At 41.0% G+C, this 26526-nt stretch overlaps 1 protein-coding gene across 2 annotated transcripts in view; it reads left to right on the top strand.

The window, feature by feature from the left end:
* Positions 1-376: 376 nt before the first annotated feature.
* The window catches only part of kcnab1a (potassium voltage-gated channel, shaker-related subfamily, beta member 1 a), a 98591-nt gene continuing 72441 nt past the window's right edge, over positions 377-26526 (top strand). The window contains exon 1 of one of the 2 annotated variants that reach the window (XM_041046875.1): positions 377-863. In XM_041046875.1, the coding sequence (XP_040902809.1) occupies positions 592-863 (272 nt within the window). In that variant the 5' untranslated portion in view covers positions 377-591. Of the gene's footprint in view, positions 864-8404; positions 8994-26526 lie in introns of those variants that run through there. The other variant, XM_041046877.1, reaches the window with a different exon arrangement.

The following is a 26526-nucleotide window of genomic DNA, read 5'->3' as shown; positions in this document are numbered from 1 at the left end:
ATGTTACTGTTTGTGTGTGGATGTGTCCACATTTATGCAACTTGTGTTTGTATTGATACAGTTTCTTATATGTTGTTTCGGTACATTTCTGTGTTCTATCATGCTCACAGGGTGTTTGTGCGTGTGATTGTGAGTGAGTGTGTACGCATTGTCGACACCCTGGCATGTTTGGCTCCCTCCTTTTAGGCCAGGGCAGGCTGTGACGAGACAAGGAAACCGGGATCCTGTTTCAGGCTGGATGAGGCTATAAGAGACCAGAGAGCACACTGCACAGACAGAAAGAAAGACAGAGAGACAGGCAGACAGAAAGACAGGAGGAAGAGAAAAAGAAAAGGCAGAACACAGACTTCAGGAAGTTGAGTGTTGCAGAAGATGATCAAAAAGCAGAGTGACAGAGAGTGCTGACCGATCTCTGACAGTCAGACAAAACAGGTTTTCCTTAGACATGAATCACTCTCTAAAGCTGGACTGATCTTTCATCCCAACTAGGGGGCCCAAGGATTTGGAGACACTTGGAAACCCTGACGCTCCTCCTCTTCACCTTGCTCCCCGAACTCTGCCCTTGAGGGAGGGGGGGCACCCTCTGGGGCCATGCTAGCTGCCCGGAGCAGTGGAGGTGGTGTCGGCGGGGGACACCAGCCACCCCATGTGCACCGCAAACAGTCGGTGGCCTCTCTCAGCGGGACGAAAGCCCACCGCAGCAACTCCCAGGATGCCAAGCGCAGTTCCTCCTCTGCGAAGCAGGGGGCGCAGCACCGACACAGGGCGGCGCTCATCAGGGAGATGGAGACCACCTGGTACCTGAAAATGTTTGGACTGGGCAAAGAGGAGACAGTTGCACACAAGACTGGCATGCCCTACAGGTCAGTCAAACCCTGTGTGAGTGTGTTTGTGTGTGTGAGAGAGAGTTTAACGACCACCATGACACTGTACTTGACACACTGCAAACGCTCTGAAGACACACTGCAAACACTCCCTGTTTGTGTTACACAGAGCTGCTTGTTGATTTAAAATTTCAAAATCATTTGACTCTATGGATAAATTCATCTCACAAGTACTCCTCTACACACGCACACAAAGAAGTATCACTGGCTTTTTGCTTCTCTGCACATCACTAACACTATGATCAGTAAATTGCTGTTTATGTGTGTGCAATGTACAGTAAATACACATGATCTGTGCATGAGCGCTGACAGATTGTTCAAGTATTTTTGGGCTGGACCACAAGTGCTACCTGATGACAAGTTGCCCCCCCCTCCACCACCATCATTTCATTTGTGAGCATTGCCACAGGAGTCACACTGGTCATAACGACCTCCGGCTTAGAGTTGTGTCACCTGAGCTGGCCGTAATGCTAATAGCCAGCATCTGTCTTGCCACATAAGACTGTGTTGACATCTTCTAACACCATGGTGACAAAACATATGGAGGCGGGAGGGAGTGTTTTGATTCCTGTCTGTGTGATTGACAGACAGAAAGCACCAATAGCTTCGATTCTCGGGATGTGACGTTCAACTCAATTTCTGCTTTTGGAAGTTGGACTATTAGTGCAGCAAGTGCTGGTAATCATTTTTTCCCATCACTCCCTCTCTCCCTCTCCTTTCCTTGTTTCTCACACATGGATATTTTCAGTATCGGGTTAGCCCCCCCCCCCTTTGCCATGTCTTCCCTCTCGTCGCTCTACTCTCCTTTCTTGTCGCTAAATGCCTAATCCGTCTGTGTCCCATTCCAATCATTCATGCCTAAAGCTCTGCATTCATTGGTCTGGAGTCCAGCCTTTTTCCCTACCTCCTATCTCCTCTCCTCTCTTCTTGCTTCTCTCTTCATTCTCCAGCCTCCCTGTTGGTTTTGGCTCTGTTCACTCTTTAATTTAGAAAAACAAAGCATAGTGGAGACAAGAGACGAGGATGATAATGAAGCACGTGCACAGTGTGGCGACCAAATGTCGAGGCCTTCCAAATATTTACGGATCTGTTCACGTCGTGGAGCAACACAGCAGAGTATAACATAATTCAGAGGGATTTCTATAATCCAAATTTATTTGTTCACTGTTCAGAGAAAATTAATTGGCAGAAGGTTGTAGAATCATACTGTGTGAACAGAAGCAGCAAGATAATTTTGCCCAGGACTTTGTCACATGTAAACGGGCTTCATGTAATTTTACCCTCCCTTCACCTTAACAAAGACTTTTGGCAGCTGCAATGTTCTGGCCTTGTGCATGTCAGAAGTGACAGGATACATGTAAATATTTTTAGACAGTTTTTGTTGGTGCAAGAAACAGAAAAAAATGTTGGCTGTGAACATATTTGCAGATATGTTTGACCCGTTGTAAAAATTAATTTGGCAGGCGTGTCCGTGGCAAGAAAAAGTCAGTGAACCTTTTGCATTGATTGGTTTTCTGCATTAATCTGTTTAAAAAAATGTGACAAATGCAATGTTTTTTAGCTAATAACACAAACAATTTTAATCTTCTGTGTCTTTATAGAACACGAATGAAAAGTCCACAGTGCTGATCGAAATAGTAAGTTGCGAACCCTTGAATTTGATAACCGGTCAACCCTCCTTTGGCAGCAATAACCTCAAACAAGCGTTTCCAGTAGCTCCAGTATGCACAACATTCAGGAGGATTTTTGAACAGTTCTTCCTACAGAACTGCTTCAGCTCAGACATGTTCTTAGGACATCTGGTGTGAACAGTGATCTTCAGCTCATTCCACAGCTTCTCTGTGGAGCTAATATGGGCTCTGACTGGGCTTCTTCGTCTTTGTTTGAAGTCATTCTGTAGTAGATTTACTCTGATGTTTAGGGTCATTCTCCTGCTTCAGCTGGTTGACAGTCACACTGACATTATCCTGTAAGATACCTGGATAAATAATTCATCTTTCCTAGATGATGGTGAGCTGTCCAGGCCCAAAGGCAGCACAGCAGCCCCAAATCATGATTCTCCCTCCACTGTGCTTCACCGTTGGGATGATGTTTTCATGTTGGTATGCAGCTCCCTTTTGACACCATACATAGTACTACATGTTCTTCCCAAACAAATCAAACTTAGCTTCATCAGTCCACAAAACTTTTTTTTCCCAGTAATGATTAATTTAATCTTTAAGCTGTTAGTCTGAGATTCTTTTTTCCCCTCATTGATCATTCTGTGTTGTGCATTTGGAGTCATCTTAGCTGGGCGCCCACTCCTAGGCAGAGTAACCACAGTCACTAAATTCTCTCCATTTATAGACAGTTCATCCGACTGTGGGCTGATGAATATCTAAACTCTTTCGAGATTACTCTCTAACTCTTTCCAACGTCATGCAAATCGACAATTCTTGATCCTAAGTCCTTGGAGATCTCATTTTTGCGAGGCAAGCTGCACATCAGCAGATGCTTCTTGTAAATAACAAACTCAAAAATGTTTTTCTATCCGGTTTAATCTGGTTTCATTGACTGGACTCCAGGTTTGTAAACTCCTGACTCCAGTTAGCTTTTGTTGATGTCATGAGCCGAGGGGTTCACATACTTCTTCCAGCCTGCATTTGTAATGTTTGAATTTTTGTATTCAGTATGGACAGCAACTTAACATAACTTAGATGAAGATCAGATCACATTTTAAAACAAATTTTATGAAGGAATGCAGATTACGCACCCCCCCCCCCCCCCCACCCCCATGTCAAAACACACGTCACACACTATGTCTGATTTCAGATGTGGTTTTTAAATGTTATTTAAGAGCTGGCTTGGTGACATGTTGGTGGCTGCACACTTCACATGCTCTTTATTTACAGGCTCATAAAGATATGATGAAAGCCTCTCGTGGGCCTGACAGACAGACTGACAGGTGCATGTGGAGTGTGAGGAGTGTGTGAGTGTGTTTAATAGGCATGTTTCCGAAGTGGTGAGCTTGATGGATCACCGATAAAAAGGCCTACAGTGTGTGAATCACTATAAGATTAGCACGACCTTCACACATATGGTACACATATACTCACACACACACAGACCAAAAAAAAAAAAACCTGAACAAACACATTCCCCCTGTTATAATCAACATTGATCCTTACAGTATGATCACTGGGAATAATGTGGAGTCAGTTGAAAGAACGACTCACGACTGACTCCGACCTAGAAAAGACATGAGCATGAGAAGAACCCCTCCAAAAGTCCCCTTCTTGCCAATCAGCCAACTTGTGCATTACACACACACACACACACACACACACATACAAACACACACACAGTCTGCCAGCTCTCCTTTCTGAGCCCCTGACGTTGATGCCAAACAGCATGCGATGGCTGGACATCCTCTCTCTCATTTGAATCAGAACAATTGCTGCGATTTTTAGCTCTCTGGTGATTCTGCATAAAAACTGGGGCAGAATATAACCACAGAAATCCCAGGCTTTTATAACTAAGCTAAAAAAAAAAAAAGAAAAAGATTTCTCTCTCCTAAATATGGAAATATTCTTTCCTGCCACAAATTAATATTTATTGTTTTTTTTTTTTTTAGTAGAGAGAATATTTAAAATAGATTTTCTTTTAAAATGCTTTTGTGCAAGTATGTTGAAAACAAAAATGTTAATAAATTGGGATCTCACTGTTTATAGTGCCTGCTTTATTATACATTACTTCCTTTCATGTTATTCTCCTGGGATCAGCAGTCATGTACTAAGTGTAAGATGACACCTGCCTTAATAACACCTTCATGGTACAGTGGTCCTCAAAATTGCTAACAAGCTAGAACTGAAGAAACCTGCTGGGTGAGAGGTGAAATGTGTTCAAGTGTCTCCAACCAAGCCCACTTGCCCTCGATTCAACCCTTCTTGGATAACGAGCAAGAATTCAAGCTTGTGTTTTTGCTGTAGTTTTGTTTCCACTCGTCACAGATCTGATCCAGTCTCCTGTATCTTTCTGGACACTTGCAGAGAGATTTTCCCCTCTATTATATATAGTTAAAAATCATCATCATTGTTAGATGTGATCACTTAATAGATGATCCTGTTATTCAAAGCCTTTTTCTTGCAACAGTAATCCACAGCTTCCAGGCTCTGTGGCAAAACGTGATCCCTTCAAATGATAATGACAGCCAACAGTATTGCTTCCCTTCTCTGACCAGGTATTGGGATTATATTTCCTCATAAGGCCAGAGCCACAAAGGTGTGGTAACATGATACTGTTGCATGGAGAGCAAAATCACATGTACCATTAGAGCTTGATGGATGAAGCACTGGGATGCTGCCCAGATTTAGCAGTTCGATTCGCACTGCAGACACCCTCTTCTGACATAGCAAGGCAACAAACTGCAGCTGAATAGCATGTTCTCTTCTTGTTACGTCTTTTGACACATCTCCAGTGGGTAAAAGGATGCTAAGAAATGAAGAGGAGCCTTAGGACTGCTGGAATTTTGATTATGCGACCCGGCACTTGATGTATTGTCCATGTATTTTATGCAGTCAGTGTAATATAATATTATCAACCTCACTTTGCTCTCACTCCGGAGCATTAAGCTAGATTTTCAATGATAACAATGGGATTTAGTGGAGAATGTAGGCCAACGCACTGGTGTTAAACAGGAGCAGGACAGTCCCTGAGGGCTGGAGACTGATCACTGGCATAATTATTGCCGCCATAGAGTCAGATGGCATAGAAAGAGCTTCCTCATTCGAGTAAGAGATACAGAAATATTGTTTTATGCACTGCAGATAGCAAGTGAAAAAGGGGAAGACGTTAAATTGTAGAAGTTAGCTTGAGTCGTCTGATCTTTTTTTTTTAAAAATTCATCCACAGAAAATGGTGGCGTTGTGCTATGGCATGCTGTTCTACTTGTTCTGTTTCTGTCATGCTGTGCACACTGGATAATTATCCGACATATGCAATCATTATATAGGGATTCACTCACTGCAGGGAGTGAATGTGGGGGTGGTGGGGGCAAAATGAAAGAGACAGAAAAAGGCGGCTAATTAGTCTCAGGGAACGTGAAGCTGATGGAAAAAGGACAGGATGAAAAGTAGGTAAAATAGTGACAGTCAAGGGACCAGAGAAGAGAGAGATAGAAGATAAACAGAAATAAATACAATGACAGGGGGGACTTGAGAAGAAATGTTGTCTGAACCTCTCACAAAGTAGGGTTCCCATACTTGCTGCCACAACCCTCCTAACTCAACCCCCCGCCCCAAATGGTCCTCACCCTGGCCTCTCCCCCTCCTCTGCCTCTCTAAATCCTCTCCCTGTTTTTGTGGTATTCTTATCAATGACTCACCTGCTCACATGCTGAGCGGCTCAACACCAGAGGCCGAAATAAAAGAGAGAAAATAACAGACAGAAAAAGGCAAACATCAAATATAAGTTGGACAAAGTGAAAATCAACAACCAACAATTTCAAATAAATCAGTAAAAAAAAAAGTGTGTAAATGTATAGGCTCCATGCATGTGAATGGATGCATATGCATCTCATGTCTATAAATACACTGTAAACACACTCTGGCGTTGCATAAGCTCAGCTGACTTTGCTGCTGCCAGGCAGGATCAGTTTTTCCACCCATCCTGCTGGACAATGGACACAGCTGCCCCTCTGTCAACCTCCCTACCCAATTCTATATTTTTGGGTGTGTGTGTTGTTTTTACGTTGCTAGCACTGCTGTAATTTGAGCATAGTGTAGCATATGTAGCACAGCATATATTCACTTTTAATCAGTGAGTCTTGCACAGGGCTCTGAGGTGTCAGTGCTGGATCAATGATTTTTGCACAATTAAAAAAAAAAAAGAAAATTGTGGTTATGTGAATGCATTTCACTGTTGCCAGCCATTCATTTGTGTAAATTCAAAAATTTCTGACTTCAAATGTCAAAATTTGTAAAGGAAGGAAAAAACACTTCTGAAGGATACTGCAACTTTAAGGACACCAGAACCAGATCTATACTCAGTTTAGGTTTGGAGCCAATGTTTAAGAAACAAGGGAGAACTGAGAAGTCGGTACCTGATACGTTTGTGTGAGAAGGAAGAAATTTGTTCCTGACAAACAAAAGTTAAACTTGGATTTATATTACTACAAAAAAGCATCAACAGCACATTCACAGTAGTTACAGGTATGATTAAGAGCATTAATGTTTCCAGTGGTGTGTGGGCAGATTCCTACTGTTGTGGGCTTTTCATAGCCCATTTCATTTTTGTCAGTGTTTTTGTGTGTGTATGTTGGACCCATCTAGGTTTGGGTATTTTGGCCAAGTAGAAATTTCCAGAAATATTTGCTGAATACCAAGAATGAATGAAAGATTAGTTCACTGTGTGCATGTGTATGTGTGTAGAAAGATTGACAGTGCGTGTCTAAACAAAAATTTCCTGATATGGGAGAATGCCATTCCTCATGATTCCCACAATCCACTGGAGAACCAGACATGATGTCACTGAACACTCCCATGAGGAGGCCAGAGGTGAGAGATTATATACAGTGTATGAGTGTGTGTGTGTGTTTGTGTGTGTCCAGAGGGAGAGAGAAAGACAGCACGAAAGAAAACAAACCGGAGACCGAGGCTTCCCCGTTTTATTTTGTGGTTCCCTTCATTAGAAAAACACTGCCCCTCAGACTGTGTGCAATTGTGCGTGACATGCTGTTGGCTGTGTGCATGTGTGTGTGAGAGTGTGCGTGTTTATTTTAGGTGTTTGTAATGGGCGAAACGCCAGAGTACATGTTGTTTAGAGAGAGACAGAGGAGAAAGGGAGTGCAAATAAAAGACAGAAGAGATGAAGTGGATCATAAGGAAATATTTTTTTGGGGGGCTTAAATGTACACATACACAGAGTAATGTGTGTGTCTGTGCCAGATGAAAAAAGACTAAGAAAAGGAGGAAAAGGAAAAGCGGACGGTGTAAATGCTGTAAGAGAGACAAGAGACAAAATCAGGAGTAAGTGAAAGGGCTTGTGACAGGGGGAATACTGAGAGACAAAGGACGGATGATGGGCAAAGTGAGAGTGGGAGAGAGGATAAGAGGGAGTGGGTGAGAAAAGGGGTAAAAGGAGAGAGAGAGAGAGAAAGAGAGAGAGAGAGAGAGAGAGAGAGAGAGAAAGAGAGGGAGGGCGGGAAAAAATGTCCCAGATTCCCATGCCATTTAATAGGGAGCAAAACCAAACTGAGCTTATAATGTAGACTGGCTGAGCAGGGGGCAAAGTGACAGCATGAATGTGTGTGTTGTGTGAGAGAGAGAGAGGAGAGAGGGGAAAAGAGAGAGAGAGAGAGAGAGAGAGAGAGAGAGAGTGGGTTATCTGTGTGTGTGTGTGTCTCTCTCTCTCTCTCTATCTACATGTGTGTGTGTGTACAGAGAAACATATGTGGCACAGCCCATGGTGGAGTACATGTAAGGAAAAAGCCTGCTTTTCCTGTGTGGACGTGCAGCTTTCAGACAGACTGGACGTGAGTTTAATTATGGACTCCTGAATACTGTTTTCTCTTTCCAAGTGATGTTTTTTTTTCAAGTTGGATTTTCCTGCATTTCTTTTTTTTTTTTTTTTTTTTAAACAAGAGGAATATACTTGATGTGGGGCTTCATCACAATAATTCACTTTTCTTTTTTCCTTTGAGCTTTGATCACTCACTCACACACAGAGTCGTCTGCTCCATGTAGTGTTGCGTGGGCGAGGGGCCTACCTGGATTAGTCTGAGCGTACATGTTCGTGGGACAGATTCACAGAAGGGAGAGACTGAAAGAGAGAATAAAGTGAAGACGAGAGCAGGAAGATGTACCTGTACAAAGCAACGTGCCCGGAGATCCCCAACCCGAAGCAGAAGGGGTCCAGGGGTCAGGGTGGGGTTCAGACTCAAGGCCCCGGCCAGGGAAGGCTCATCAGTCAGACGTCCACAAGGACGGGGCCTCGACCCTATGCTCCTTTGATGTTGTGGACGTCAAACAAGCCCAACAGTGTGGTGGAGCTCAAACAGCTGGAGGAGTTTCTGAACTTCCACTCGTTGTAGCTGCACGACACAGTGAAGAGTGAGACAGGCATGGTCTACAGGTAACCTTACCTGTGTGTGTGATGTGTTTGTGAGACTCATTGATTTTATACTGTCTTAGACAGAGGCTCACACCTCCGGGCTACTTGGTTGCTATGGCAACCCAAACAGCATCACTGCTGAAGAGCGGGATGGTTGTTGTGACTGTCCACTGCTGACTTGAGTTGTTGACATGTCTCCGTTTGTGTTAACGTTGGGTTGATCTGCCTTGTTGACTTTTTAAAAATGTATTATTTGCTGTCTTTTGGTGCCAGAGTTGACTTTTCACATGTTATAGGTGAGAGATTTGTTGCTCAGGTTGGTGGTTGGTTGTGGGATTTGTAGTATTTTTGTGTTTCTGTGTTTGTGCATGATGTTTATTTACTTAATAAGCTTAGATTTTCCTTGATTCACTGGAGATATAGTTGTGTACATCAGTAGATACTAATGGGATCTGATGTGACTTGAAAAAAGTCTTGAGGAAAAGTTTTGAACTGGAGGTGTCAGGAGTAGAAAACCAGCACATTCATCTGCTGAGCCCATCCACTATCTCACATACTGCATCTTTGTTTTCTACCATTTTAAGGTCACCATTGTTAAATTATGCAATGTCCACTGCATCAGAGGGACTATTGATCACCATGTGAAACACATTTTCTGATTGGTCACTCTCTGACGGCCTATATTTACGCCAGTGTGTTGTACTTCTAGTGACTCCGATCTGATCTATTGATCTGTGACTCTTGACAAATTCATTCTTACAACAAACAGAAACAGAACAAATTGAGATTTTCTACACTCATTTTATAATGTGTAGTTTATAGTTTTCATGTTCTGCTCCATGCTGGATTGAACCATGTTTGATGCTGGCACACACACGTACATGCACACGCACAGAAATAGATCCTGAGGGATGAGAAATCATTAAATACCTCAAGATGTTAACAAACTGCATAAATAAACTGCATAAATAAGTCCATAACGTTAAGTTAAGGAGAAGTATACAAAGTCTTTTTAAAATAGTTTTTATACATTTCTGCAATGGCATGTTTACCTGTTACCTGCACTTTTAAAGCTGCTTAACTCGTTTATGTCTTATGGACATGTTTCAACACAAGTGATGAGTCTCAGTGATAGAAGTTAATGCACCAGCGCCATGGTTGATCAGAACATACACATATCACAACACTGAATAGAAAATATGGATTCAATCATCCTCCAAAAGTCGTTTAATGTTAAATGGTTTTTGTGATTTGAAGATAATCCACCTTGTGATGGAGTGTTCCTCAGGAGCTGGTAAGGACCCACTGCCATCATGTGTTCGTTGTTTTGCTTCTAGTTTGTCATCTGTGACAAAGCATGATGTTGGTGAGTGAGTGGTCTGAGTGAGTGTGATTTGAACAGTGAGGATCGCTGCTCAGCCCTCAGGCGAGAAAGCTGCTTTGATTTCATTGTGTTGTTGTTGTCTCCAATGGAAAAGTAAAGGAGAAGAACAGTCTTGAATAAAGCATTTCATTCTCTGATAGAGTGACTGTTGTTGGTTGTAGCTTGTTATTATACTCAAACCTTTATATGTCCGTGAAGGGTATTTCACAACAACCACGTGCTTTGCATTCACACAGTACCACATGTCCTCTGTTGTCCTCTACAACAATTGTTAGACAATTAACAACCCCACAAGAAAAACTATGTTAATATCTCATGATTGCATTATGTTGGTTATTCGCATATGAGCTACGAGGGGGAAATCATCACAAATCCAAACTTCAAATGTGCTAAAGATGCCTGTTTATCACAAGCAATTAAAATTTTCAATTATGTAACAGGAAGCACATTATGTCCAAATTAGGCTCCATGCTGTTGTTGAGAAATGTGGGTCCATGTGTGTTTTATATTTGGAGAGGCTGCTGGCTTAGCATTTCCATGAACTGTATTTTGGTCATTCGAACAGCCTGTCCTTTCCCCAGGCTCCCTTCTCTCTGATTCTGTGGCTATATATTCTGCAAACATGACCGTGTAACAATCAGTGTAATAATAACACGACCTAAACTTATTCTGTCGTCGCGTTGGCAGAGAAGAGATGAGAGCAAAGAGCGTGACTCCTCCATCACCCCTCTGTGTCCACCAATGCGAGAGAGAGAAAGGGGGAGTAGGGGAGTGCGATGGCAGTCTGTATCCCTGTTGGGTCAACCTGGCCATGGGAGCTCATATGGCCATGTGCTGTTAGCATTTCGCCTCGGGACCTTGGCATATGTGTATACATGGGTCTGTGTGTGTGTTTGAAAGTTTGTGGTTATTGCCATGGTAACCTAATAAAACAGCTGGCTGCCCATGTCATTTTCCAGGTCAGTGTGTATTAGTGGTCAAGACCCACACTGGGCACTCCTTTCACACAGACACACAGACACACAGACACAGACACAGACACACACACACACACACACACACACACACACACACACACACAGATACAGGACAGAAAACCCATTTTAGTTAAGTGCAATCAAACCCTTTTCTCCCGCTCTAGCAACCTACACAACGAAAACAGGTCATGACTTTACCCAAACAACTAAATTTTCATATTAAGTGCTTTTATTAACACATAAACACCCCAAAGAAAAAAAAAGCAAATCAGCAAAGAGCTCTCAGTGTCCTTCCTTTCCTCTAAAGCCCTTCTGGCTCTGTAGAGAGAGGTGAGTCCTGACATGATAAAGTCTGTGGAAGCATTCCTGACTCAGCCTTTTTGGCCTGTGACCCTTTTAAACAAAGAAAGCTCTACTTATGATGCCCCGTCATAGGTTATTTTGACAGCTCCACCAAAGACTGATTTTTTTTCCTTTTGAATATTTTATAAGGGTCTGAAAAGGTGAAACCGTCCAGAGTTTCACAGGAAAAAAAAGATTGGAGAACATTCAGGGAGAAAGCAATCATCCCACAACCACTGGTAAGGTCTGGACCACCATGTTGGGAACCACTGGCCTAACTACAATCCTAAACCTCAAACCTGTAAATATATCACAAAAAAATTCCTTCCCAATGCCAAAAAAAGTTTTTCTTTTTGTTTTCTTTTACTGTTTTGATTACATTGAGTCCTTTCAAAGACAGAAAGACAAGAGCAAACATACAAAATATACATGCATGATCTCTGCTTTTTTTAGTTATTCAAAAATACGAATAAAATAAAATAAGAAGAGACAAACTACAAGCAGACATGAGCCTCAGCTTCACAGCGTGTCCTTACACGCTCCACAGTTTATTATTCATGAGTGTGTGTGTGTCTTTGTGGGGTGAGGGTGTGTGTTTTCAGTTGTGAAGCTGTGTGCATGTTCATTGTATCGTTAATGTGCGTCTTGACCATGTAGGCTTGTGGTGACAAGTTAGCGCTGTTCAGTTCAGAACATATGCATTCAACATTTCCTCGGGGCTAATGTGGTGAATGTTAACGCTAATTATCTTGTCAGGGCCAGATACTGTCGCTATGTGACAACGTCAGTGAACTGTGTTAGAAAAGAAGAGATCATCCACTTTGTTCCCGAAAGCTTTGAATAAAAATAAAAAAGCTTCAGAGACTGATTTTGACAGCCAGCCAGTGCACATGTTGGTCCTGAACGCCTCACCACTGAATGAACCTCCGGCACAGGTTCATTCTGGTGTGTCCCCTGGTTCTGTCCTTTTTCTTCTTCTCTTTATTTGCTTTCTCAGTCTAGTCTTCTTGCATTGTATTAAAGAGGGTACAGCTGTTACAGTTTGCTATTATTAAACGCCTCCACCATCTGCCTTTTTTGAATCACTTCAGTGTGAGGAAGTCTTCATCCTGCTTTGGTTGAAAAAGTTTATTTGTGTCAGAAATCGGCTCTGCAGGAAATTACTGAGAATAAGCTGCACAGTTTTCTTGCAATGGTCATAGTTGTCTTTTTGTCACCAAGTTTTCATCGGTCTTATTTTATTGGTGAAATGCTGCATTATGCCAGTTGAGATGCAGCAGGAACTTGTGCTTTTCTGTTTCTGTGCTTTCTGTGGTATTGTAGAGCTCAAAACATGCTGTGGTGAAATAAAACTGGGTGCGTCAGGACAGGAAGGCAGTTTCCATGTTTTCATTTAGGAAACTAAATGAATATTAAGTCAAAAAATAACTGTTGTGTTCAATCAACACTTTTCTGTGAAAAAAAAAAAGAAAATCTAGTACATCCGCTTTTAACCTAAATGACAAAGTGGTTACAGATGCAGATGCACTCTGCTGATTTTTGATCACACGCTCCGAATTAAAGTGGACGGCAATTCAATCAGCCCAGTGGGGAAAATAGATTAATCAAAAGCCCATGATATTATTGGATACAGAGCAAGGAATGCTGGGTAAGGGAGTGACAGTGAGGGGGCATTTAGACCTCCAGGGGGCAGAAGGTCACATTATGAAGCATATGCCATGTGCTCATGGGTGTACCAGTGTGTGTGTGTGTGTGTGCAGACAGTCTGGATGTTTGTCAGTCCATCTGATTAAATGAGCTCTGTCTGCTGATAGGCCGTGGTGTGAAGGTGACACAGTTAGTGTCCCCACAGTTGTTTCTCTGTCCCTCTGTCACTCACTTTTTTCGTCTTTACCATCTTAGTTTTTATGTTTTACATTGTCTTTGTCCTTCAGCCATTTTTTTCAGAGAGCAAGGTTGTTAAAAAAATGTGAAAATTAGATGCAAAACTTCAGTAATGCAAAACACTGAGTGAAACGTGGAGCATAAAGTGATCCCTCTGTAGTTTCTCAGTTTTTAATTAGCATTCAGGTACCTTATGAGGGCGGCTGATCTGCAGCATAATACTGCAGCAAATACTTTTGCATCTTCACTTGCTGTTTACAGATATAAATTTGGAGCTGTTCTTACCACAAGAGGACTTTATTTACTTTAACCTGCAGTGAAAACTGTCCTTTTTCAGGCAGAAACATTTTTAATATAAATCAGTTGAAACTGGTCTGCTCCTTTGACAAATTGACTTTTTTGGTTAAAATCTGTAAAGATTTAAAACAGATTAACTGGAATTATGCGAGAGAGTGCTCTGACACATTGAAATCCTTCTGCAAACATGCATGCAATCATAGTTTGCTCTCGCTGTAAATCTTATTTTGCATCAAAGTGCTCGTTTGAATAAATTCAGTAGTGCTTCATGTGCAACGGATGTGAAGACTCTGCTGTTAATAACAGTTCAACATTTACTTGTTATAGAGTCATCATCTGGCTGATTGGGTGGGTTATTTTGGCTGAGGGACTGTGATTTTGAAATCCATCCATCAGTGCGTTTCTCTGGGACTGTTTCTTAACCTCACATTGCTTCACAGCAGGAAAAGAAAATCCGAACAAACCCAAAATTGCCGTTGAGAGAGGAACAGTGAGTGTTTATTAAGTGTGTCCTCTCTGGACTGCAGCCTTGTGTTCACTAACAGTGTTTAGACTCTGGTATCTGCCTATGTAAGGAGAAGCTATCCAGGCACGCAAGTTTATTTTATCATGGTGCTGAACTGACAGGAACAGCGTGAACAGAGTGATGAATTGGTGTGGAGTGAGTGGAGGCGAAGGGCTGAAGAGAGCTGAACAAAGCTCAAATACATATAAAACATGGATTTAAAATTAAAAGAAGAAATTATATAACATTAATTTCTTTACCACTGGTGTGGTGTTCATGCTCAGTGACAGGATTGTAGCGTGTATGTAGTTCTTCTGTGTGCAATAGTTTGTGTGTTATCTGTGTGTTGGTGTCAGTCTGTGCTCTTAATCAGAACCTAATGAAGCTGTAATTTGTAACCAATCGACACTTGAGAAGCAGTGAGCGAAACTGTGCACTCAACCAGAGATTCACAGAAGACGCACTTGCACGTAGCTCACACACAGACACACACACACAGCCAGACACACATACATACACATCCGCATGCAGATAAATGCGTCAATTGCTCATCCTTTATTCATCTTGGAAAACAAGTGAATATTTAATATAGGAGCTGGTATCCTCACTAAATACTTAATTGGTCAGGCGGTCACAGAAATGCGTGTGTTTGTGCATAAGAAGTCATGTCCAACTTGTCATTTTTCTATGATGTCTATTTTATTGGTGGGTAATTCATTAAGCTGTGGTTTCAGATGGCAAATCAAGTATTTTATTGCATACCTCCTTGCTCCTAGATCTACAGTATTCTATAGTTTTAATACATACTCAAAGTGCTGGCATCAACATCACTTAACACTCTAAGAAATAACCAAACGTAAACTATACCTGTATTCATATATAGCAGTGTCAAGTACCTGGTTTAAAGCCTTTTCTATTTAAAGTTATTAAAAGCCCAGAGGGTGTGTTAAACAGTGATGGGCTTTACACACAAGGTATTAGACCGACCAAGATCCTGTAACACCTTTGGCTTAGCACCAGTGGTGTAATAAATTACTTGGATGGAGAGAAAGAGAGAACCTCAGTTTGTAATTACAAGATGGGAAAACCTTGGGTTTTATGGCACAGTGTGAATTAAAAACAGAGCAGGTGTGTAATGAAGTACATTTACTCATGTGCCGCACTGAAATACACTTGATGCTTTAGTATTTTCTTTTCATGCCACTTTTCCTATTTCACCACAAAGGGAAATTTATACTTTTTACAATTATTCAGTTCAGTTACGAGTTACTTTACAGATTAAGATTTTCGTACAGGAAACTTTAAATGAACTATATTGAAAATCATTTCATTGTTTATTTCGTGGCTCTGGCTTTTCAAATGAGTATTTGCTGCTTTTCCTTTTAATTAATTAATTTTTTTTTTTTTTTTTACTGTTGATTGGACAAAACAGTCATTGTGAAGGGGTCACTTTGACCAACTTAACTCCTTTGTACGTGAGGTCAAATTTCCTTGAGATGTATCTCTTCCACTGAAGCATGAGTTCAGATGACACTCATGTGGATTTGATCTACCCATCATCAAGTAGATCAAGTAACTCAGGTATGCACTTGTGATAGTGGGAAAAATTGCATCAAAACTACAAACCTAAGCAAACTATCACAGTCCTGCTTAGAAAGCAATGATATACTGGAGACTTACAGCAGGTGAACACTGGCTGCAAGTTGAGTTACTTGAACAAGTCCACAACTGCTTAGACCAACACACTCCAGAGGACTTTATTGCTCTATGGTTGGTGTTGGAGTATACTGTTAAAACAGCGCCCCTCTGTCCAGACTGAGGTGTTGCCATGTGTGCCACAGAGGTGCCAGGTGAAGTCCACCTGCTTTGATTAGCAGAAAGAAACATGTGAAGCCTGAACTCGTTAGTTATCACAACTGTTACCACTGCGACTCTGTGAACAGACTCTCTGACCAAGTAAGGTGCAGAAAGTTGGCAACATTATTCAAATTTAACAACAGGCGGAGAGAGTTTTCCAGTTTCCCAGGCTGCTATCAAAAGTTTAGTTTTATACAGCTTGGTAATCTGCAGCGTTGATGGGCAGAGAGTCCTGAGACAGAAACACATTACATGCCACCAAAGGTCAAAGGGAAAGGAGATGGCAATGGACAGACCACAGTGGTCCCACAAAGGAAAAGAGAACTGCCTCTTCAAATCCTGTGAGTCAAACACACGCTTACCTCTGTCTCTATCTATGTCTTACCGAATGTCTGCATTGTGTGTGTGGCTTTCTGTTTGATTCCTCTGTGGCTGGTTAAACTGCTGTGCTGTGTATTTTTGGTGTTATGGAGGTTATTTTGGTCAAATGTGCCTGGTTTGCTTGGACACTGAAGCTGTTGTGTTATTGTGAGATGTTTACTGCAGAGACAGAACCTGTTGGGGCTGTTAGTAAGAATGTCTCCAGTTTTGCATTTTTACTGATCCAGTCACTTATTCACTGTGTGAAATTTGTGCGTGTAGCCTGTGTTGAAGGTGTGGTAGTTGGTTATTATTTTAACTATCTTATGATTTTAAGCTATGCTGAAGGATGGTTGTTATGTGTGTAAGCAATGCATTTGATACATACTCTGCAATACTTTTTTAAAATGTAAATCTGTGACCTGAATGTTATACTGTAGTTTACTAATTAAATGTTATGTGGGTTATTGCATTACAAAGTTCATTTAAATAGCACTTAGCAAAACAGTTACAAATGCAATGATTAGCTGATTAATCATTTGGTTGATCGATTGACAACTAATCATTAACTGTTTTGATAAAGGACCTGGGACAGGACTGCTTTAGGTTAATTACTGCTTTGTCGATCTTACTGATTGGTCGTTTTGTGCACTGCCTGCTCTCTGTCACTGACACGTTTCTTCAAATATCTCTTTAGGTACATTTCATTGACTTCTTAATTCCCTTGAGGATTACTCCATCCTAACTCTTAACTCAATATATGTCTAACCTTATTGACTTAAGTCTAACTATAGAATCTTTTTCTTTTATCGTAAATTCTGAATGTATTTGTTGTTTAGATTTTTTGGAGGGACACCAGTGTTGTCCCTGATTAGTTAATGTTTCTATGCTGGTCTGAACAAGTCTGAAACTGGTCCTAAAATGTGACGCACAGCAGTACCCCATCACCCATGCACAGACACACACACCCACGCACATCACCAGTTCATTAGTCACCTATTTAGTGAGCTAATGTGTGTTCTTGACACATAAATCAACTCTACAGCTTGAAAAATCAGCAGGAGACTCACACATCTTGCTTTCCTGCTTTTTTCTCTGCGCACACACATGCACAGACCTCCGGTGTTTCACTTGTCTCAGCAGTAGCCGACTCTGTGAATCAATGGAGCATCATTTTGCCTTATTGAAGTGCTCATTTACAGTAAGGTCAGTATGAGATGGACCAAACTGTCGCTGGGGATCACCATGCTTGACTGATCAGTCCTTAAGACTCACTCAGCTTCAGAAAAGTCATTTTGAAACAATTTCTGCTTTATTAGAACTGAGGAAGACATTATGAGACATTATGTTGATGCACTTGATCCTGGTGATTCCCTCTTTTCTCCTGCGTTTCTTCTGTTCAGACACAAATGAACCAAATGAACTCCCTATCTTTGTTTCTCCCAGTATTACTCTCTCCCTGCTTGGGTCTTGAGGTATCGCTGCCTCACTGCTCCTCCCCTCTTGGTATTTGTCCATTATTGATGAGGAGTGATAAGTGGTTATTTAAGCGGCAGTGCTCTCTTTTGGTCTCACTGAGGTCGCTTGAGGATAATGCCCCTGTGGAGCTTCATCTTACTTCATCTCCCACGCTGCTTCACGTAAAAGGAAATGTGGCAAATAACTCTATTAACTGATGTTCAAGGTGACGCTGTAGCCTTTGGCAAATCAGACCACAGCAAAAGCACCAGCAATCACAATGACAGTCTGTAAGGTCTGAGCACATACTTATGTAACTCACTTAGAAATCCCCATAGGGATTCACTAATAGGTGTGAGTGTGTGTTTGTAGCAAGGATGAGATGGAACCATTTTCTGTTCAATGGCTGTAGATCTTTTGAGAAAAGAGCCGCAGTTAAATACCTAATTTGTAAAGATGATGCCATGCACATTAGGGGTAATAGCATGGGTGTGTGATGAACCCCTAGAGGGGAGATGGAGGCACTTTAAAAACATGTTTAACAGTTATGTGTTTCATGTGGGTGGGTGATGGGGGGTTTACAGAGAGGAGATACAAATTGAGAGTCTTAGGAGACACAGAAGGAGATCAAAAGAAGAGAGCAAGAAGTGTGTTGTAATTTGTTTTATGGTGCTGGTCTGTAGTGTCACCACTAGGGGGAGCCGTGGACCTGCTGTCACTTTGATAAGGGACATGAAAGCATGGGGCTAGTAGTGTGTTTCTTTGGGTGTAATGGGTGTGTGAGAGACAGACACATCAGTCCTCAGCAGCACCTTTTCCTCATTGTATTTATTGAATACAAAGCAAAAAGGCTGTGAAACCTGATGCTGCTTAAAGTCAGTCGTTCACGAGTTCCCCAGAGATTCTGTGTGTTTGCCTGCAGAAGAGGAAATGTTTGACCAAACTGAAATATTGCTTTAAGAGGTGCTGCAGTGCTCATGCGGAGTGGGGATCAGTAGGAGTGTCACCTACTGTGGATTGCAGAGAGACCTTTCATACCACATCTCAAGAGTGGGCAATATAATATCCAACCTGGCTCCTTCAGCACACAGTTACTTCCCTATCTCTCTTTCTCTTCCTCTCTCTCTCACTCTCATTTTCTCCTCTTCCACTAAACCAATTTCCTCTGAGCTCCTTTTTATCTTACTGCTGTTTTCACACTCCTGCTGTCACCTTGCCCAAGTGTGTGTCTTTCCTTCTTTCCCTCCCCTTTTCCATCTTTCCTTACCTTAGTTGTCTCTGTTTCTGTGCAGTCACGCCTACAGATCGGACACTCGTGTCACTATATATCTCCACTTTACAGCAGCTGATACACTGACGCAGGCAAAGTTTATTCTTTCTCGGATCAGCACTTTTCTTGTCTTTTCTCACTGTGTGTGTGTGTGTGTATGTGTCACAGATTGTAATATAAAGGAGTGGAGCCTTAGTCTTTGCCAGGTTGTGTGTGTGAGTGTGCGCATGACTGTGGATGTGTGTTCCTGGGTGCAGTGCTATCTTTTGTAAGAAAAAGTAATACACTGGTTTCCCCCAAGGCCTATTTAGAGAGGAGAGGTGAGAGAAGAGGGGACGAAGAGTGGGATATGAAAGATTGCCATCATAATAACAACTAAGCGCAGTGTAGACCCGGCATGCACACACACACACACACATACACTCGCACACACATCATGTTGACTTTACTGCAGTATTGGTCACTGTTTAAGCACTGCAGTAAACGTAGGCAGACACTGTGCCAACAGATGCACAGAAATACTCATAAAGAACTGTGTTCAAATACGAGTTGTGTAAATGCCAGTGTGTTGTTAGCATGAATGAACAGTTGTGTGTTTTAGTGGCTTCAGTGTAGCAATGCAGCACAGATGCAGTGATCCGTGGCATTGGTGGCTGCAGTCTCTGAGTGCAATTTGTAATTTCATGGGTTTTCATATGTCTGCCCAAAATGAATAAGACTGCAGTTTTTGCAAACATATCAATAGTGTTACAAGAGTTTTTTTTAATCACTTCAAAAACTGCTGCATGAGTAAAAGGCTTCAGATCAAAAGCAGACCTTGAAAGACTTGTACATGCTTTTGTGGCCCATAAAATAGACTCCTGTAAAGGTCTTCATCAAGCATTGAGAAAAGAAAGCTCCCTACACCCGCCTTCAATTCACTGCACTGGATTCCAGTGCGCACTAGAATAGACTCGGCTGTCTTGCTTGTGAATTACCTTGCTCTATGATGCACCATTCAGCCACAACATTACAGCCGGTTACTGGTTTTAATGGTTAATTCAAACTGGCTTTTACCAATTATAATTTTCAATTTAAAGAACCCTGTGTATAAAACATACAATATAAATAATGTTTGCCTTGCCTAACAGCTGTTCCTATACAGTACAGTAATGTTGCTGCGTATTATTTTATGTCATGTTTTTTTTTTTTTTTTTTTTTTATTGAACTTCGTGTATAGCCCCTCTCATTGTATGATGTAAAATTCTTTAATCGCCCTTGCAGGAACACGTACAGATGGAAACAGTCTTACCTGTGTTTCACACAGACACGCTCAATGAATCTTGCTTGATGAGTTGTGTGTTGCCCTGATGATAAATGGCGTCAGATGTGGTGCAGAAATTCCCTGTCAGCACAGAGCGATGGGGAATCCCTTGTGCATAGATCATTGCACTCAAGTGCTCACATACACATAGATCAACACACACACACACACACACATACACTCACACACTCACAAGCACATATTTACACGTTTACAGTTTTGCTCCTCCAGTTTCTTGCAGAACGTTCACATTTTTTAAAAGAGCTTTTGCAAAGTTTTGTAATTCTTGTAAAATGGGATGAATTTCAAACCACAGCGAGGAATCCCCCTAACATCCTGCTTTTTCTTACCGTTTGATTGAATATCTAGGTCTTCTTCAAAAAAAGACAAACTTGTTTTTCTGTCATTTAATACATATTCCACAAACTCTGATGCTAAAATGTCCCTTAAGAAAGTGTCATTAACAGTTACTTCTTGATGGAACAGCAGTTAAAAATCCAACTCAGAAATAAATAAGATCGATTTTTATGGCATAGAATACACGGTTATTCTCAGAAGATCTTCATAAGGCAACGTACAAAGCTTGCACTTGATTTCAACTTTAAAGCAACCTTAAAGCCCAATGCCTGTTTGTAGGCACACACCTCTCACATGGTCTCACTCTGATAATTAACACATCTAAAGTTGAAGCTCTTATCAGAGGATCCAAGTGGTTTGGCACAATGTAAGAGCTCTCCTGCTGACAACTGCTTCATCTTCCTATTATCTTCAAGTAGTTGAGTAGGACAAGAGATGAGTTTCAGAGAGAGGTTTATGATTTAAAAAAACAAAAAAACAAAAAAAAAAAACGACTGAAAGTTCTGTAGTAGTAGTTTAACTACAGAAGACACGTTTACAACTCTGGTTTAAAAACTTTGCCTGTGTAGTGAATAATTGTCACAATGTAGATCTGACACTCAAATAAAATGGCAGTACATAAATAATGCACTAGGAAGCTAGCCACTAATGTATGTAATTTGTTCCTGCCTAACAAATCTAACAAGAGAGTGAGTGAGATGTCAGTCAATCTGAGTCTGTACACACCCACACAGTCTTGGGAAGCCAAAATAATTGAAATTACTTGTGTGGGTTTGCCATACAGACTTTAAAGGCCTTAGTTATGTCCTCTTTTTTTTTTTATTTACAGTGTTTTAGTTTTCCCAAAAATGATCGTCTAATTCAGTTTAAAGACCAAAAAAAAAAAAAAAAAAAAAAAGCCAGCCCCGCCCACACCTACCAAACAGCCAACAACTTTCTGTCATGTGAGATGTGTTCATGTAGGAGACAGTGATATAAATGCAAAGCAAAAGTGTGAAACAAAGTTAATTTTTACGGACCCGGCCAGTAATCATCAAGAAATTAGAGCATGAAATGGAGGCAGAGGGAGATGCACATTAGACCAGACACAGGTGTTTGATTTAATTCAACTAACAAAATGAAGCTGGTAGATGAGGCACATGCAACCTATCTCTCACTCTCTTTTTGTCTCATGAGCCCTTTGTCTCCCTCTTACAGACAGTAAGTCACGTTAGAGCACATGTACGCAACTGCACATGCAAACGATTCATGCCGGCACGAACACATACAGACGCACCATCTGTTTAATTTCTCTTGCTTTTTTTTTTTTTCTGTATCTGGGAACTCCGAGCAGTACTGAACATTGAGTGAGTTGCATGTTAACCTTTTCTGCTTCACTCCAGCTTTGGCTTTATATATCTGAGCACTCCTTTCTGTGGAGCTCTGTGCTGCAGTTTACTGTAAATGTACCTGATCAGCCAAGTAAGATGATTGTTTCTCCAGGGGTTTATGTTTTGTGGGACAACCACAGTTTTGATTGGGTCTAATTGGCTTAATTTAATTATGCTCATCAGGTTTTAGTAGGAGACTGGAGAGGATGTCCTGTCTTAAACGTCAGTTAATGGTAACTTTTTTGTCATCAGTGATGGAAAGTACATTTACTGTACTTAAGTACGCTTTTGAGGTACTTCTATGTTACTTGAGTATTTCCATTCTCAGGTACTTAATACTTAACACCACAAATCAGAGGCAAACATTTTTCTTTTTACTCCTCTACATTTATCTGACAACTTTAGTCATAGCAGATTCGAGTTCATAATACAAAAGTGAATTATGATGTATTGTTATAGATTAAGATGAAACTCTATTGTTCCCTGAGGGGAAGTTCACAACCTACCCAGCAGTATACAAAGCCAATAAAATTAGCCCCACCTTCATCAGGTGCAAAAATAAGTTGATGTACATGAGCTTCTTTTCGTGTTGCAGTGATCTTCCTTGTCTGACTTGCTTCACAGCAGTGTTCTTCTCTATAGCACAGGCATGTTGGAGATGTAATGTAATCATAGCTCAACAGATCAGTGTCTTTAACATCCTATTTCATTACACTACTTACAATACACACTTTCTTCTCCAAGGTAACCAGTGTACATGTATCTTTCCTTCCTCCAGATGCTGCCTGGTTGCCATCTGGCATCTTTATTCTTGCCTGGTGTTATTTTATTGCTGCTTTTTCCCACACACATAACGCCTCCATACTGTTTCCATAGCAATGCTATTACTGAGATGACGGTTTTCTCTCGTTGTTACCACTCTTGACTATCAAGTGTCCATTTCTGGAGACTCTCTAGCAGTCAGGAATGCTGCTCTCTGCAACAAATAGCTAATTGTGGAGCAGGTAGTGTAGGAGTATGTGCTTATTATATTATGTCATGCATTTAGTTACAACAGACAAAAGTTTGTTAAATGATGTTGCGCCTTACATTTATGCTTTCATAAAATTCTCCTGTAAATGCATCATGCAGAGTTTCAGGTACGGTTTCAGGATCATCAGGCTTTTTTTTTTTTTTTTTTTTTGCTTTTAAAAAAAATTATTCTCGTGTCTAACGTGTAGACGCTTTTCTATGCAGAGATTTAGAGCAAACACAGAGATGGACAGAAAATCGAAGATTTTATTTCCTCTTTTAAATAGCTCCCCTGGAAGACATTCATATTGACTTCAGTGACCGTGGTTGGATACAACATAGACCTGAGCGGCAGTGGGAGGAGTGCAGTATTAGTATAGCTACACACACACACACATATATACAGGAGGACAGACTCAGTACTCAGTGCAGAGACAGCTCTGCTGAAGCTCTCCTGGAGAAGTGTGAGAGCACAGTGCCTTGCTCGAAGGCACTTTATAATGAGGTCCTTTGTCGTTTGGGCACGCAAAACATTTTAGTCCAGACAAGTGGTACGAACAGCTCACAAGACTCTATGTACAGACATTACCACGGTGACAAACTTGGTAAAAACCTGACTAAACTCAAAAGTAATTTGTGATGAAATTTTAATTTACTTGCTCAGTGAATTTGGACTGAAAAACACACATTTAAAGGATAAATAGTAATAATCACTAATAATCTCTTTTTGCCAACAAGAACTGAGTGCACACGTTAACTATAGCAAGAACGGTAGGTCATATATCACACTTGCTGGTGCTGCAAGGTGATATGTGTAATAGATAGACCTTTATCAGTTACAGTAGCATGTCACAGACCTCAGCAAATGGCACAACAAAACACAACTTTGATAATGGTGATAGTGATGATAACCTAAGTGCTGAACAAAGGCGTCAGTCAAAGTTAGTTTGCCTAATCTCAGCTGAAAACCAGCCCACAGCCTGACCCGCCTCCTCTCCATAAGTGGTAAGTGTTAACAAAGATCCTCCACAGGTGTGCCTTAGCAAATAATGTGTCAGTGGTAATAATCTTGTAGCTATTTGTTTAAAAATAGAGAGTGGGTGGATTATTTGGTTAGATAGGTTTTGGCCTTTTGTACTGTATCTGGCCTAAATTTGGTCATGCCTAATTCAAGATCTTTGGTGGAAAATTGTTGATTCATTAATAAGACGTGTAGTTGTAAAGTGGGGTGCACCATCTTTTAGTAGGTAATAGTGAAACAATTTGTGCTAAATCAATACTTAGTAAGTCTGCATAAGTGTGTATTGACACTGTAGCAGCAGCATGCTATTTTAATTGCCACTTTCTGTCTCTGTTCTATGGTTCTATATAGTTGCATGGCACAGCATACAATCTGCACTGTACCTACAACTAGTGCACTCCTACTAATTAATTTTACTCTGGAACCGGGCCTGCTGAAGTGTTAAATTAAAATAAATTTCATTAATTATAGCATAAAAGGTAATGATGTCTGGAGAAACACAGGATTAAAAGTATTAAGACATCCAGCTACCCAAGTCACAACGTGCACTGTTGTTTGCACGTTCTCACTTGACCTGTGCTATATTTCAATTTGGTTTATTAGCTTTTGAGTGCAAGTCTACTGTACGACTGCCCTCAGCTCAGAGAGGGGAGGTGACTGGTTGTGTTAGTGACAGACAGAAGCTCATGACACTTTGACCCTTCTTATCTTCACCAGCTGTCTCAAGCCTAAATAACGAGCTGTAATCTAATGCTCCTCTGAGAACAATGACAGCCACTAAATGGATACAGTCAGGATCATGACCTAGTGGTGACCTACCTCTGTGTGTGTGTGTGTGTGCGCGTGTGTGTGTGTGGCACTTTGCCAAAGTGCACTTTAATGTTTAATTGCTAACAGAACTAAAAACACTCATCAAATATCACACGTAGATTCTGCTCTGTATCGTTAGATGCTTTACAGAGTTTGTGACAGAACGAAGGAGGTGTATCTGTGTTTCTGTCTCTGTTCCCTGTGTAGTTTCTGTGATTGGCACAATTTTAGAAGGTATATTTTTGTTTGTTTTACCAAAGAACTACAAAAAAAAAAAAAGAAAAAAAAGCTCAACTAAAGGTGAAATCTTAATTTGGACAGCAGTTAAACAGTCATATAATGTAGTAATTATCAGCACTCTGTTACATAAGCTTGTCTTGGTTGAAAGAAGACATGGTTTTATTTTCAGGGGTAATGTTGCTGAGACTGTGAGTGGAGGTGGCAGCTGCAGAGGGTCTGGCATCTTTCCACTGTGACACCCCTCAGTGCTCAGCAACTGGATGGTGGAAACTCTGGCTTTTATGCAAAGCTGAGTGGGGAGATTTTTTTGTGGAGAATTGTTCTAATGCTCATTTGCCACTGCTGAAGCATAAACCAATTCGGTTTACCCACCTTCAAGTTTGGAAAATTGAGTTTAACCCGGCATTATGTGATGTGGATTCACAACAAACACGTTGTGTAAGGTACATCTGGCAAATGCAGACATTTTTCTTATGGTATACAGGGTCCTCGTGGTGGCCCATACAATGATTTATTATTAACAAAAACAAAACAGTTAAGGTGAATAAAATGCAGTTGTGAAGCTCAGTCACTGGTCATCACAGTCCAATTTAAGCTTCCTCTCACACTGTGCTCACAGCTCTGCCACGGTGAGAAGATGGAGCAGGGGGTGAGTGATTCTCATTTGAGACCCAGCACGTATGGATCTTTATGGTATGCTCCATGATTGACAGGACCTTAAAGCCAAGACTTATCACTGTAATATGCTTATGGCTGTAGTATCCTTGACCCATGATCTACCCCGCTTCAGCGTGTAAACCATTTTAATGATACAGATGATCCAGGAATAAATCCTCAGGAGTAAAGTCTGACATTGAGTGGGTATCAGCAAAGTGTGTGTGTACATGCATTTCGAGCGTATTACCCAAGATGCCTGCTAATAGTAAATAATTGCAGAGGAAATGAAATCATCGTAGTGACACACATGAGCTCTAGCCAAGATTATTTGATGCCACAGTAACCGTAATATAGCAATGTGCTGATGCTTGTAATATAAATTTTCCTTATTCGCATTTTAATGTAGTTTTCGTGATTATATTTAGAAAATACTGCAGAATAATTTATGTAT

This window comes from Toxotes jaculatrix, chromosome 9 (genome assembly GCF_017976425.1).
Source record: "Toxotes jaculatrix isolate fToxJac2 chromosome 9, fToxJac2.pri, whole genome shotgun sequence".
Taxonomy (NCBI): Eukaryota; Metazoa; Chordata; class Actinopteri; family Toxotidae; genus Toxotes; species Toxotes jaculatrix.
Note: the sequence above shows the minus strand (reverse complement) of the source record. Positions and strands in the feature narration are given on the sequence as shown.